Source organism: Scyliorhinus canicula, chromosome 8, assembly GCF_902713615.1.
Source record: "Scyliorhinus canicula chromosome 8, sScyCan1.1, whole genome shotgun sequence".
NCBI classification, from domain to species: Eukaryota; Metazoa; Chordata; class Chondrichthyes; order Carcharhiniformes; family Scyliorhinidae; genus Scyliorhinus; species Scyliorhinus canicula.
In genome coordinates this window covers 156,284,125-156,299,387 of record NC_052153.1, presented here as the reverse complement: position 1 = coordinate 156,299,387, position 15,263 = coordinate 156,284,125, and the positions used below count along the sequence as shown (strand labels likewise).

The 15,263-nt window shown below is 43.2% G+C and overlaps 1 protein-coding gene across 1 annotated transcript in view; it reads right to left on the bottom strand.

The window, feature by feature from the left end:
- iqgap2 (IQ motif containing GTPase activating protein 2) overlaps window positions 1-15,263 on the bottom strand; it is a 407,995-nt gene that overhangs the window by 82,849 nt on the left and 309,883 nt on the right. Inside the window, exons 23-26 of the mRNA XM_038805522.1 lie at window positions 6,065-6,273; window positions 4,529-4,678; window positions 2,669-2,832; window positions 939-1,163 (exon numbers count right to left, since the gene is read on the bottom strand). Of these exons, the coding sequence (XP_038661450.1) occupies window positions 939-1,163; window positions 2,669-2,832; window positions 4,529-4,678; window positions 6,065-6,273 (748 nt within the window). The remainder of the gene's footprint in view (window positions 1-938; window positions 1,164-2,668; window positions 2,833-4,528; window positions 4,679-6,064; window positions 6,274-15,263) is intronic.

Sequence of the window (15,263 nt, the reverse complement as noted above, 5' to 3'; positions counted from 1 at the left end):
GGTGATGTAGTTGAGCTTTCACTCTCCTGCTGAGTATTGGAACGGAGAAATTCCTCAAGTATGCCATGGATTTTATTTCAAAAAGCCACTTCTCCCGATTGAATCATAGAACATAGAACAGTACAGCACAGAACAGGCCCTTCGGCCCTAAAATTACTAGGGTTGACAGGCTTGTTAGTTATAATACTCTACTGAAACTGGGGCTATTAGAATAAAGCTAGATCATTTAACAGTTGTTTAAATGGAGAGGTTTAAATGAAGTAATGGGGAGAACATAGAACATAGAACAGTACAGCACAGAACAGGCCCTTCGGCCCTCGATGTTGTGCCGAGCAATGATCACCCTACTTAAACCCACATACCCGTAACCCAACAATCCCCCCATTAACCTTACACTACGGGCAATTTAGCATGGCCAATCCACCTAACCCGCACATCTTTGGACTGTGGGAGGAAACCGGAGCACCCGGAGGAAACCCACGCACACACGGGGAGGACGTGCAGACTCCACACAGACAGTGAGCCAGCCGGGAATCGAACCTGGGACCCTGGAGCTGTGAAGCATTGATACTAACCACCATGCTACCGTGAGGCCCGAGAGAGGCATAATTTCTACTGGTGGGTCAGTAATTAGAGGCTGTGAATCTAAAAGCATCATTAAATGAAGGGAAAGGCTGCTGGGGCTTGAACTGACATGCTGAAGCAGTGATGGAAGTAGAATCCATAGTAACATTGCAATTATTTGTTTAAAAATAAGGAGATAGAGAAAAGGTAGAGAGTGCAACAAATGAGTACCTCCTACAGAGAGTTAACATAAGTGTGAGGGCCACATAACCTCTTCCTGTGCTGTAAAAATTGTTAGATTAAAACACAATGCTAAATTAAAAAGGTGAACATGCACACTTACTGATTATTAATTTGCTAACAATATGACCAACCTGGCTTCACCAGTTTGCATCTCCATCTGATTCACCCACGCCTTGTACACTTCCACTGGGTTGGTGTTTATAGCGAGTGTTTTATCCTCCATAATCTCTTTCACTACAGGAGAAAGCAGCTGTCTGAGCGCATTCTGCCCACGGGTGCCACGGTTAAAGGTGACCACCATCTTAATGACTGTGGGGTTTCCAGTTACAATATCTTGAACCTGGTCCACTTTAGATCTGTATATAGTAAATGCAAGATTTTTTAAAAGATTAACATTAAGGAGCTGTAATTCACCTCATCTCCAAAGAAAAACTACAAGATAAGCTTTCACCACACAGTGCTGAAAACATGTTTCTGCATTTTGATTTTTAAATGATAAAAGTTTAATTGCATTTCCCAATATTTAGTCATATATTCATCAAAGATGATTAAAATTGCAAATGCTATGTAATTAGTGTTGAGTGATGCTGAGCTATTTCAGTTTGCCTTTAATTAAGTAGGCTAACTGCAGCAATTAAATATTCATATTTTGCAATATATTAGACACATGGACTCCTCAAACACATTCATATGTTTGAATACTCATGAGACACCAATAGGTAACCATCTCCCTTCTTTATTTAATTTAAAGTGTATTCTACTGATTAACCATGAGACATAACTGTTGCTGATGCACATCTTATTTTCTGTTAGTGTATTGTGCTATGCACTGGTAGCTAGAAGGAACATCTCAGCATTCATTTTGTATAAAACTCCATATTATATTCAACGATGTTTCAATTGGGTATCAGAGTTTTATTAAATGATTGATTGAGCAAAGCTCCACTGCTGGTGTCTTCAGTCACTTTTTGTTAATATTTCAAGCTGCTGGAAGCAGACATTTTTATAAAGCCTTTCCTTCTCATTCGATGGGACTCAATTCTGCTCCGGTGTCATTATGAGTATAGTGGGCGTGATCTACTGGCTGCGTACCCCTCTGAAAGGCAGCAGCATGGCACAACGCAGCCTGTAGATGCCAGCTGATCCCTTTCTGGGATCTACCCGGCTTGTCACACTTTGCGAGATCTAACGTGATCTTGCGAGATGTTGTGATGTGAATCAATTTTTGGCAATCTGTATATTAGAGTAAGACAGCTAGTCTCACTCTAATATGAACTCCCACGATCTAGCCAAGGCGATGGGATCTAATCTCCTCACCTTGGCGATCTCGGGTGAGCGGCGTTCAGTGCTAGTCTCCACAAACAGGGACCAGACGCAACGGCACTCGTAGGGGGTCTTCCAGGGGATGAGTGCTACCCGAGTACCTTGCGACTGCCTGCCTTGCACACTGACATTGAGTTTTGTCCACTCAAATGGATCAAGGGCTAAATGCATTGGATGAGATGTTGGAGGGACAATACTAGGGCCTGTTCAATCCAGGCCTGTGCAGTGTTAGATAACTTCTGCTGGGATAGCGGTGGAACTTTATAAATGAGCTCATTGTTTTGCACTGTAGGGAAGGGGGAGCCAAGGAGAAACAAAACTGGGGCGGGGGAAGGTGGAGAGTAAGCAGGGCTTCCTGATTGCTCTCCAGGAACCACTGATAATTGAAAGTTATTTTGCCAACACCGCCTATATGCTTGCAAGCCAACATCTAGTTTGTATAGGACAATAGGGCTGCCAATATCTGTGGAACCACACACAAACACAAATTACTGCTTTCAACAGAGCTAGAAAGAGGAAAAATTCACTAGCCACCTACTTGATTTCCTCCTCCAAGGCAGTTTTAAAGAGTTTTAATAGTAGGCATTCTTCTCTCTGATTTGACGCATAGTTGTACAGGGAGAAGATGACAGTATCCATAAATTTAGTTGATTTGTTTTGAGGCATCTGGAAGATCAATTTGGCCAAATAGGTTGGATTTGTCTGGGGAAGAAAACAGAAACATTGTCTCATCAGGTTAGCGGATGTACAATTTATATTCCATAATACCATTCTAAATCTCAAAAAAAAGGTATATTACGACATACTCTTCTGAATTTTTCTCTTGGTCATAAACACAAACTCACACTGAGGGCAAGACAATAACCTATTTCCAATCTGTTGCTGTCACCCCCAAGCCAGACACTGAATGGTGCTATTTGCCAATTGCTTTCATGTACAAATGCCAATGCACAGCCCAACCAAGCGGAGACTCAAAGACGACATTTTTGCAATCAGGTGATAATAAACCAGGTGAAATGATGAGGTTTCAACTTGATGAGAAGTACTTTTACTCTCCTCTTGCCTCTGTGCAGTACTCTTTCAGGCAACCTCAATTTGTAGACTCCATAACCACATTTAGTATACCTTCAACTTGGCTGATAGATCTTCCAAACTATTTGGTGGCACCAGCTAAAAGAATACAGTTCAAACATGAGGGAGGCGCCAAAAAATAAAATGGAAACTTTTATCAAGTCACGGAGAGTCCACACTGAGTTGCATCAAAGAAATATAGGTTTATTTACAAGGCTATAATACACAGCTCCCGGTAGATTGTAACTGGGTCTTAATGGTTGGTGCCGAACTGGCCAACCTTATACACAATATGGATAGAGCTTACCCCTTCCCGCTTAATGAGGGAGCTCGTACTCCACAAGGGACACTGAAAAGATAATTATTCCTACCCCATAAGTCGTTGGGTTATGATAGAAACCAAGAGCCGAATTTAAATTCTAGTTCTTTTCATGGAAACCACTGAGAAATCCACAAATTTGACCAGATGGCTAAATACATTATGTAATAATAATATTTATTAGTGTCACAAAGTAGGCTTACATTAACACTGGAATGAAGTTACTGTGAAAATCCCCCAGTTGTCACTCTCCAGCGCCTGTTTGAGTACACACAGGGAGAATTCAGAATGCCCAATTCACCTAACAGCACGACTTTCGGGATTTGTGGGAGGAAACCGGAGCACCCGGAGGAAACCCACGCAGATACAGGGAGAACGTGCAGACTCCGCACAGACAGTGACCCAAGCCGGGTATCGAACCTGGGTCACTGGCGTTTTGAAGCAACAGTGCTAACCACTGTGTTGCCGTGCCCCAAGTAGTATTATGGAGGAATAGTACGGCTGCCATATAGAATGGGAGCAGTATTAAAATCCATTGTGCTGTGTGATTTGTTTTATTCGTTCATGGGTTGTGGGCGTCGCCAACTGGGCCAGCATTTCTTGCCCATCACTGAGAGCATTTAAGAATCAAACACATTGATGTATGCATATTTTATTTGGTGTGACTGATTCCACAGCTCCGCAGTTTACACCTGGTAACTGCTGTCAGGGATCAACAGCATGTAGATGTTTGAGCCTTTCCTTTACCCTTCCACCCAACTGCATGGCACTGACAGGTAAACTCACTCAGCCAAGCAACCAAAAATAAGCTGTGTCCCACATTCCTGAGATAACTGGTCACATCCCGGTGTTAGCTACAAGTGATAATTGTGATGAACTAGCTCATTTAAGGCTCAGCAAGCTGTAACAGGGTTACAAAATCTATTTAAAAAAACAATATTCACAACACACACATTACAGGAAATAAAAAATCATGAGGCTTCAAAAACACTTTCTAGAAGTTTCTACCTGAAGCAAGTAGAAAAGATGTTGGTATGCTTCCAGTTTTTTCCTATTTTCTTTGCTGAGCGATTTTAACCCTTGCTTGTCACCTGAAATTACTTCCACAGCCTGACCTTTGTTCTTCTTATCCATTTTCTTGCTGTGTGAAATCACATCCTGTTGGGAGAATGGGAAAAATATCAGGTACATGATTTGATTTCTCAAATGGGTCTCAACTCCAATCATGGCACACAGCTTCTGGTAAACAGCTGACCATTCTGTGGAAGTAATATTTCTCGTCATCTCATCCCATTTTTTTTTAAAGATTCATTTACGGGATGTGGGCATAGCTGGTTAGGCCAGCATCTATTACCCATCCCTAGTTGCCCTTCAGAAGGTGGTGGCGAGTTGCCTTCTTGAACTGATGCAACGCTTGAGGTGTAGATACACCCACAGTGCTGTTAGGGAGGGAGTTCCAGGATATTGCCCCAGCGACAGTAAAGGAATGGCGATATATTTCCAAGGGGTGGTGAGCGACTTGGAGGGGAACCTCCGGGTGGTGGGGTTCTCAGGTATCTGCTCTCGTCCTTTTAGATGGTAGTGGTCGTGGGTTTGGAAGTTGCTGTTTAATGAGCCTTGGCGAATTACTGCAGTGCACCTTATAGATAGTACATAAGCTGCCACAGTTCATCGGTGGTTGAGGGTTTGAATGTTTGTGGGAGGAGAAGCAATCAAGTGGACTGCTGTGTTCTGGATGGCGACGAGCCTCTTCAGTATTATTGGAGCTGTACTCATTCAGGCATGTGGAGAGTATTCCATTAGTCCTGACTTGTGGACAGGCTTTGGGAGGATTCAGGTGGTGAGTTACTTACTGTAAATTCCTAGCCTTTGACCTGCCCTGTTATGCACAGTATTAATATGGCTAGTCCAGTTCAGTTTCTGATCAATGGTAACCCCTAAGATGTTGATTGTGGGGGATTCAACAATGGAAATGGCATTGAATGTCAAGGGGGGATAGTTAGATCCTCTCTTGTAGGAGATGGTTATTGCCTGGCACTTGTGTGGTGTGAATGTAACTTTCCACTTGTCAGCCCAAGCCTGGATATGGATATTGTCCTGGTCTTGCTGTATTTGGACATGGGCTGAGGAGTCACGAATGGTGCTGAACATTGTGCAGTCATTCACAAACATCCCCACTTCTGACCTTATGATGGAAGGATGGTCATTGAGGACACAGCTGAAAATGATTGGACCTGGGACACAAATGCAAACACTTGCTTCTGGAGGCATCTGGTGCCTCAGAAAATTAAAAATTAAATAAATTATACAGAAGTGATTAAAGCACCAATGTTTCAGACTGCTACAGTGTGAACAGTTCTGTAAAGTGGGAGTTGGATGGAGGGGGAGGAACAGAGGTGAGTTGTAGAGAAGATGGGGCAACAATCTGATTGAGTGGGTTGAAACAGTGAGGGTGAGCAAGGCAGGGGGGGGGGCGGGGGTAGGAGAAAGGATCAGAGTAAGTGAAAGGATTGATTTTGGAAGAATCCAATAAGGGAGACATGCCTGTAGCGATATCCTGTTTTTCACTAGAAGCCCAATCTTAATGTCCATCAGGTTCAGATCCTTTTCTAGCTGCTGATTGGATCGGATTTTGGTGACAACTTCCTCCCTGATTCTTGTAACTTCCAGCTCCTCTTCAAAGTCCAGGCAACTGTGATCCAGCAGGTGAACAAATTTACGCACAACGTTCAATGGGGGTTCCCCTGCACTGACTAAAGAAGAAAAACAAACACAGAAGAATATACTTGTGTAGTGGAGCAATTGTAAACAAATTAGTTCATTTTCCCCGACCTCTGTTGCTGTCCTCACCTTTATATAAAACACTCTCTAGCTGGGATCCCCAATGATCTAGCTCAGCAGTTCCCAACCTTTTCTTTTTTGCCGACCACAACATATGTAAGCCGCTTTAAACATTATTTACAAAGCCTACGGCTGATGGAGTCAAACTTATCTATAAACAGGTATTAAAAATGCAGCTGTTTCTAATAATTTATGATGCACACTCACAAATACATTGCGGATTATATTACACAAGGATTTTTGTGAAGCAAATGACATTGCAAATAAAATGCAACAATCGGTTATGATACATACGAGGTAGACGTAATTGTATTTTTCTTTCCCCACCTGCAATAGTCTCGCAGATCACAAGTGGTCCGCGGTGGGACCACACCTGGGAACTGACTGAAAGCTTCAGCACTGACCTGGTTCAGAGCAATTAATATAGGTGGAACCAAATTACTTTGGCCAACCAAGCTCAGCATCATATCACTGGCAAAGCATGTAATTCAAGCATTTGAGCATAAAAACCTGAATGGTTATTATGCAGCTCACACCATAACTATAATGAGAAATGCTGTAACCACAGCAAGTCAATGCACTGAAAGCTTTATGACACTTTGAAAATATCTGTAAATATACTGCTTGCTTGCAAGGGCTCAGAGGTACACTGGTTACATTACTAGACTAGTACTCCTGAAAACAAGACTAGGAATCGAGGCAGGGCGAAGACAAATCCCGCTCTGTCAATTGGTGAATTTAAGTTCAGTTTAAAATGATTTGGAAGTAAATGCAGATATCAGTAAAATTATCATAAAGCTTTTAGATTGTCATAAACCCCCAACCAGTTTATCCTTAAGGGAAGATAATCTATCGATTTTATACAACCTAGCTACACGTGGAAGCACTTGTACTTTGGCACCTTCAGGTGTACTGCCAATCATAAGATAAAGTGCAGACCAATTGACTTTTAAAAATTGCTTTAAAACAGAAATTTAGTTGAATAAATTCATAACACGTGTAGAAGATGGTATTAAACTGTTGTGAACAATCCTCGGTGAGGTCTGATGGAACCAAGATCTGCCAATTAACTATTGGCCAGTTTGTATCTCTGAGAACTCCCTAACCTACCAGTAATAAAATGTTGTTAATAATCATCCTAATAATCTTTATTAGTGTCACAGGTAGGCTTACATTAACACTGCAATGAAGTTATTGTGAAAATCCCCTAGTTGCCACAGTATGGCACCTGTTCAGGTGCATGGAGGGAGAATTCAGAATGCCCAATTCACCCAACAAGCACATCTTTCGGGACTTGTGGGAGGAAACCACAACACTGGGAGCAAACCCTCGCAGACTCGGCTCAGTGACCCAAGCCAAGAATCAAACCTTAATTCCCTGGTGCTACGAAGCAACAGTGCTAGCCACTGAGCTACCATGCCACCCAATAGTCATCTTGCTGATCACCTTGGACGTAATGAAACACTACTTCAGGTTTGGTGTAGTGATCCTTCTCCTTTCACTTAAACTGTCTCCACAATCATGAATCCAATAGCTATGGATCAAGATGAAAGAGAGAAAGGAGTCATAGTCGACACTTGATCAACATATCTAACTAAGTTAGAACAGCACACGTTTAAAAAAAATGTTTTTTATTGGATTTTTGCACAGAGTATATTTTGCTGTTATTTACACAGGATATGATATATCTATATATACGTAAGTAAGCAGAGTGTTGCCAGTCTATAGAACAATGGCTTCGCAGAGCTAGAGTAACTTAAAATAGCTAATAGTGTGAAAAGTGTTAATTGGAATGGTGCTTTAAATTCTATAGATATTCTATTATGGAAATAAGCCAAGGAACACAGGTTCTAACTAGTAAAACTTGGACTGCTACTCGAAGATGGATTCACAGACAGTGATCAACCGACAGAATAGATGTCCTGAGCCAAATGCCCTGCAAATATCTAAGAAACAACATAATGCAACAATGTAGGATTGGGCAGGATGAGGGTGTTGTTTTGGAAGCATAGATTAAAATGGATTTCTTGAACCACAAGTTTCTTCTGAAACTAAGATAGAGGCTAAAAGCAAATTACTGCAGATGCTGGAATCTGAAACGAAAGAGAAAATGCTGGAAAATCTCAGCACGTCTGGCAGTATCTATAGAGAGAGGCTGTCTGGTTACGTCCAAAGTAGCTGCAGTTTCCACCGAATACAAGAAAAACATCTGGATTTAAGTAACTTAAACAGAATAAAATTTCCAAAAAAACCCCAAATAACAAACTTGTTTAAGTTTATTTTTTACAGGATGTAGGCACCACTAGCTAGGCCAGGATCCATTGACGATTCCTAATTACACCAGAGAAGGTATTGGTGAGCTGCCTTCTTGCAGCTTATTCAGCAGCCAAATTGCGGTTAAGGAGGGAGTTCCAGGACTTTCTGCAGTGAAGGCCTAGGTTGATGCTAGGCAGTCTGCCAAGTTTCACACAAGAGTTTTGATACAACTGAGTTCATTAAGAGCCAACCATATTGCTGAGAATCTGAGGTAACATATAGGCCAGACCAGAGAAGGATCTCGGATTTCCTTCCTTGAAGAACATTAATGAATCAGATGGGTGTTAATCACGGAGACTAGCCTTTAAATCCAGATGTGAATTTAAATTCCAACAGCTGTCCTGGTGGGATTTGAGCCACTGTCTCATGAGCATTATACTGGGCCAATAGTGTAGATTTCTAGTCCAGTGACATTACCACTACACTACCACCTCCATGTCCATAGTTCTTGTCAGTAGCTAAACGTGCCTTATGTCCCATATTCATTCTTAGCATTTATCTCCAAATTGCTTGAGAAAGTGATGAGCTTCTTGCTGAATTGCAGTCTGTGTGGTGAAAGCATTTCCACAATGTTGTTCAGTAAGGAGGGGCAGCAGGGTAGCATGGTGGTTAGCATAAATGCTTCACAGCTCCAGGGTCCCAGGTTCAATTCCCGGCTGGGTCACTGTCTGTGTGGAGTCTGCACGTCCTCCCACTGTGTGCGCGGGTTTCCTCCGGGTGCTCCGGTTTCCTCCCACAGTCCAAAGATGTGCGGGTTAGGTGGATTGGACATGCTAAATTGCCCGTAGTGTCCTAATAAAAGTAAGGTTAGGGGGGGTTGTTGGGTTACGGGTATAGGGTGGATACGTGGGTTTGAGTAGGGTGATCATGGCTCGGCACAACATTGAGGGCCGAAGGGCCTGTTCTGTGCTGTACTGTTCTATGTTCTAAGGAGTTCTTGAAATTTAATCCCACAAAGAAAGAATAGGCAATTTTGTCCAGTTGTCTTGGAGAGTCAGAAGGCGAGTCACTTGCTACAGAACATCCAGCCTTTGGCTTGCATTTGTAGCCATAGCATTAATGTTTGTTCGGTTGGTCGATGGTAAACCCTGGTATGTTGATGGTGAGGAGGTTGACAATTGTAATACCATTGATTAAAGTGAGATGATTAGTTTCTCTATCACAGAATTATTAAGGTGCAGGAAATGAAAATGAAAATCGCTTATTGTCACGAGTAGGCTTCAAATGAAGTTACTGTGAAAAGCCCCTAGTCGCCACATTCCGGCGCCTGTTCGGGGAGGCTGTTACGGGAATCGAACCGTGCTGCTGGCTTGCCTTGGTCTGCTGTCAAAGCCAGCGATTAGCCCTGTGAGCTAAACAGCCCCTAAAAAAATGAAGTTACTGTGAAAAGCCCCTAGTCGCCACATTCCGGCGCCTGTTTGGGGAGGCTGGTACAGGAATTGAACCGTGCTGCTGGCCTGCCTTGGTCTGCTTTAAAAGCCAGCGATTTAGCCAAGTGAGCTAAACCAGCCCAGGAGGAGACCATTCGGTCCAGTGGGCCTGCACCACTCTCAGAACCAGCATTTTGACTCCATTCTCCTGCCCTTTCTGGTAACCCTGCTCATTGTTTCTAATTAATTAATCACCTAATTTCTCTTTGAATGCCTCGATTGAACCTTCTTTAATTAATCACCGAATGCCCCTTTGAATGTCTCGATTGAACCTGCCTCCACCACACTTCCAGGCAGTGCATTGCAGATCCTAGTCGCTGATGGTCATTGCCTGGTACTCGTGAGATGTGAATGTTACTTACTACTCATCAGCTCAATCTCGGATGATGTCTAGGTCCTATTATTTATTAGTCAGCATAATTTTAAGGCATCAAAAGTGATTCCAGACAGCAATAAAGAAAAACACGTGTGAGGCACTTATTCCGACCCTCCCCCATCTTCGTTCCAGTACTTTTGAAGTCATTTTGTACTTTTGATCAAATGTACTTGTCTAAAAGAATGGCTCGATTTAAGCTAATTAATTTGAAAATATTTGTACTGACTTATTTTTAAGACCTTGGCACTTGTTGACATAGCCAGCTCCAAGACAAAAAGTATGCAACTAACATTTTTGATTGACGCTGAATATCACAAAAGATGTTTACAACAAACACATGTTCTAGTAAAGTAAGAAAGTTTTTCTTCCCTTAATCTCTCAAAATGTGGATCATAATTCATTTTAAATCAATAACTTATCAAAAGAGACATAGAAGGCTCATTCAATTCAATTGAATTAATTGCAAGTACCATAAAACCATTATAATGCAGAAGCAGGCCATTCGGCCCATCGATTCTGCACCGACCCTCTGAAAGAACATTCTACCTAGGTCTACCTGCTCTATCCCCGTAACCCCACCTAACCTGCACATCTTTGGACTGCGGGAGGAAACCGGAGCACCCATGAGGAAACCCATGCAGACACGGGGAGAAAGTGCAAACTCCACACAGACAGTCACCCAAGGCTGGAATTGAACCCGCATCCCTGGAACTATGAGGCAGCAGTGCTAACCACTGTGCCACCATTCTGCAATTGATAATCGTTTGATTATCGGTACATAGCTAAGTAAACAGCTGGAAGATTCTGCCTAACCAACCTCCTTAATTTCTTTAAGGAATTGATACCCTCAATTAATAATGGAAAACTCTATGATGTGCATCTAGGCTCTCAAAAGACATTTAATAACTTTCAACATAAAAGTTTTCTAATTTAGTTCAAGCTGGCGGGTGTTCAAAGCAAAGCTGGGTTATGGATGAGCAAGTTCCTGAAGGTTAGAAAATTGATACTAGCTAAGTCACAGTTTTGAGACCACTACTGTTTGTAATTCACATTATTAGACTTGGGTTCAGAATCTCAATGCAAATTGATCAGATGTAGTGATGATGCCAAACAGAGAGGGGTAGGGCAATAGAAGGAGGCAGCCCTGGAATTACAGTAGGCCCACAAAATGGGAGAAATTATATAATACAAATACATATAAAATATTCCATAAAGATAAAATGAAATGAAATGAAAAGAAAATCGCTTATTGTCACGAGTAGGCTTCAATGAAGTTACTGTGAAAAGCCCCTAGTTGCCACATTCTGGCGCCTGTCCGGGGAGGCTGTTACGGGAATTGAACCGTGCTGCTGGCCTGCTTGAAAAGCCATAATGTGTTGTGCTTTCCCCTTAGCTTTAAGCCTTCTCCATAATCTTAGTTATACAATTCACCAGGACACTAGTTCTAGTTTTACCATAGATGAGGGCAAGTTTGAGGAAGCCCTGCAACAATGATGATCTTGGACTCCCACCGAGCATGGACAAAGTCAAAGCTGCCATTAAACATGTGAAGAATGGAAAAGCCGCAGGAGTAGATGGGATCCCAGCGGAGATTTTCAAACTTGGAGAAGAGATCACCCGTCCTCTCCATCAACTGTTGCTGAAAATCTGGGATAGAGAAGAAATTCCTGCAGACCGCAGGGATGCCTTCAGAACCACCATCTTCAAGAAAGGAGTCAAAGCTGACTGTGAGAATGTCCAAGGAATCTCCCTACTCTCCATCGCCAGGAGGAACATCACCCGAATCATCGCTCGCCGCCTTCTGAGGAAATCCTTCCGGAAAGCCAGCGTGGCTTCCGACAAAATCGTGGAACGGACACGATTTTCACTGCTCGGGAACACAAAAGAATTGCAAGGAGCAACATTAACCATTCTACATGGCCTTCATTGATCTGCCCAAGATTTTTGACTCAGTCAATTGGGTAGTGCTATGGAAGACCCTGTCAAAGGCCGGCTGTCCAGAGAAATTCATCAACATCCTCCGACTCCTCCATGACGAAATGTCGGTGACAGTCCTCACTGACGGAATATAGAAACCTTTGAGGTCAAAACTGGAGACGAGCAGGGATATATCATCGCCTTCGCTCTTTTCTCCACTTTCATCGCCACCATCTATCACTTTGTCAAGAACAAGATTCCCACTGGAGTGGACATTGTCTATCTTTCAACCTCAACTGGTTGAAAGCCAAGAAGAAATGACACTAACATCGTTTGTGGAACTTCAGTATGTGGATGACATCACCATCTCCACTCTCTCAGAAGAGAATCTCCTCACCATCATAGATTATCATAGAATTTACAGTGCAGGAGGAGGCCATTCGGCCCATCGAGTCTGCACCGGCTCTTGGAAAGAGCACTCTACCCAAGATCAATACCTCCACCCTATCCCCATAATCCAGTAACCCCACCCAACACTAAGGGCAATTTTGGACACTAAGGGCAATTTATCATGGCCAATCCACCTAACCTGCACATCTTTGGACTGTGGGAGGAAACCGGAGCACCCAGAGGAAACCCACGCACACACGGGGAGGATGTGCAGACTCTGCACAGACAGTGACCCAAGCCGGAATCGATGAACAATGCTACCGTGCTGCCCATGCTTGACACCTTCGCGGAAGCATACCAAAGAATCTGTCTTTGCCTTAACCTTAAGAAGACTCAAATGTTTTACCAACGCACCCCAGGGTAAGCACCTTTCTCTCTCTCTCCATCACGATCAACGGAGAAACCCTATCAATTGGGGAACTACCTCTCATCGAAGGCTGATATCAATGCAGAGATCCAACATTGTATCCAATCAGTGAGAACCTCCGTTGGACACCCAGGTACAATAGTTTTTGATGACCATGACATCCGTGCTGACAGCAAGATCATAGTGTACAAGCGGTCATCCATCCAATTCTTTGATGCGGCTCAAAAACTTGGACTACCGCCTGATGCCACCTCAAGGCCCTGGAGAGGTACCATCAATGCTGTCTGAGATGGATTCTCTGTGTCAGTTTGGAGGACAGGCGTACTAACATCCGTGTCCTTGAAGGAGCCAAGAGCACGAGTATCAAGGCCATGATCATCCGAAACCAAGGAGACCCTTGCTCCTGATTAAAGGGACAGAATTCTTCAAGGACACCCGAAGGCAAGAGGGGGGCACAGAAAAAGAGCCAGAGAAAGGACTACCAGTGATCTAGAGTCCAAGGACAGACCCCACCTCCCGGAGACACCTGCCAAGTGTGCGGTCAAAGATGCAGCTCTAGGATCGGGGTCATCAGCCATGGAAGAATCTACAGAACCCAGGACCAGTAACACGGAGTTTCTTAGGTGGATAATCATTTCATTAGTGAGAGTCCCAGTGTGGTTCAGATGAAAGCCGACCCAACGGTACAACTCCCTCTTTTCTCAGTACTAGTGCCAGGAATTGAAACCCATTTCTCCCACACCAATCTCTGAACCATTCATTCAACTCTCTGATCTTAGTTACCAAATGCCAATTTATTCATGGCACAGAAGATCACCTTTGTTGCTCTAGTTTTTAATTTAGTTCCTAGATGTTCATACTCTATTTCAAAGTCTTACCTATGTAGTAGGTACCCATGCGAACCTCATCATCTGGATCCTCCAGGCTCGAGGAGACGTCCATTCTCCTGACAATGGGTCAGGTAACACAGCTTTCAGTATTCGTGCTCGCAGATGAAGGGAGGCCATGATCAACTACTTTGGTTAGTTTGCTCATCCTCCCTTGCAGTCCCTTCTCTTGCTTAAACAGGCTGGAAGAACCTTGAATCTGATGGATAATTGCAGGAGCTGAGGATCCTCTGTTACTACCTTCTGAGACCCCATTCCTACCTCAATTGCAGTCACATGCAGCTGGCCCACAGACCAAACAACCAGTACCTAGCCTAAGGGAATGAGAGAGCTTCCATGTAACTTTCCCACTCCCTGATTCATCGTAGTGCCCGAAATCTGGAGGCAAAATACTTTGAGCTGCAGTCACCGTAGATTAGGTTGCTATGGATCACACTGATGACCCCCAGCTCCCCCGTGTAACAGCTGCGAGACATCATCCGCCCTATCTTAATTGTTTTTTTATTTAATGAATTAGGTTTCAAGCTTAGAAATATCACAAGAGTTTTTTTCCAACTGTAATTATATTCAGTAGTTTAACTACTTAAGCTATAAAGTTGATGTAATACTTATATCTTGCCAGTATCAGTTTAAACTATTGCCTCCATTTAGAGAGATAACCTCTTAAAACTCACCACCAGTCATTTAACTGCTAATAATAATAATCTTTATTATCACAAGTAGGCTTACATTAATACTGCAATGAAGTTACTGTGAAAAGTCCCTAGTTGCCACAATCCGGCGCCTGTTTGGGTACACAGAGGAAGAATGCAGAATGTGCAATTCACCCTTTCAGGACTTGTGGGAAGAAACCGGAGCACCCGGAGGAAACCCACGCAGACACGGGCAGAACGTGCAGACTCCGCACAGACAGTGACCCAAGCCGAGAATCGAACCTGGTACCCTGGAGCTGTGAAGTAACAGTGCTAACCATTGTGCTAACGTGCTGCCCCTTAATTACTACCGTTAAACTTTCACCAGTTACTGGGGGCTGAAAAAAGTGCAACACCTCTTTCCTGCTCTGCACTAAATTCCCAAGTTAGCAGTCATTGCTCGTCATCTCCACTCTGTGCTCTTACTCCCTAACCGGGCAGGATGGTGGCATACATGAACAGATCTT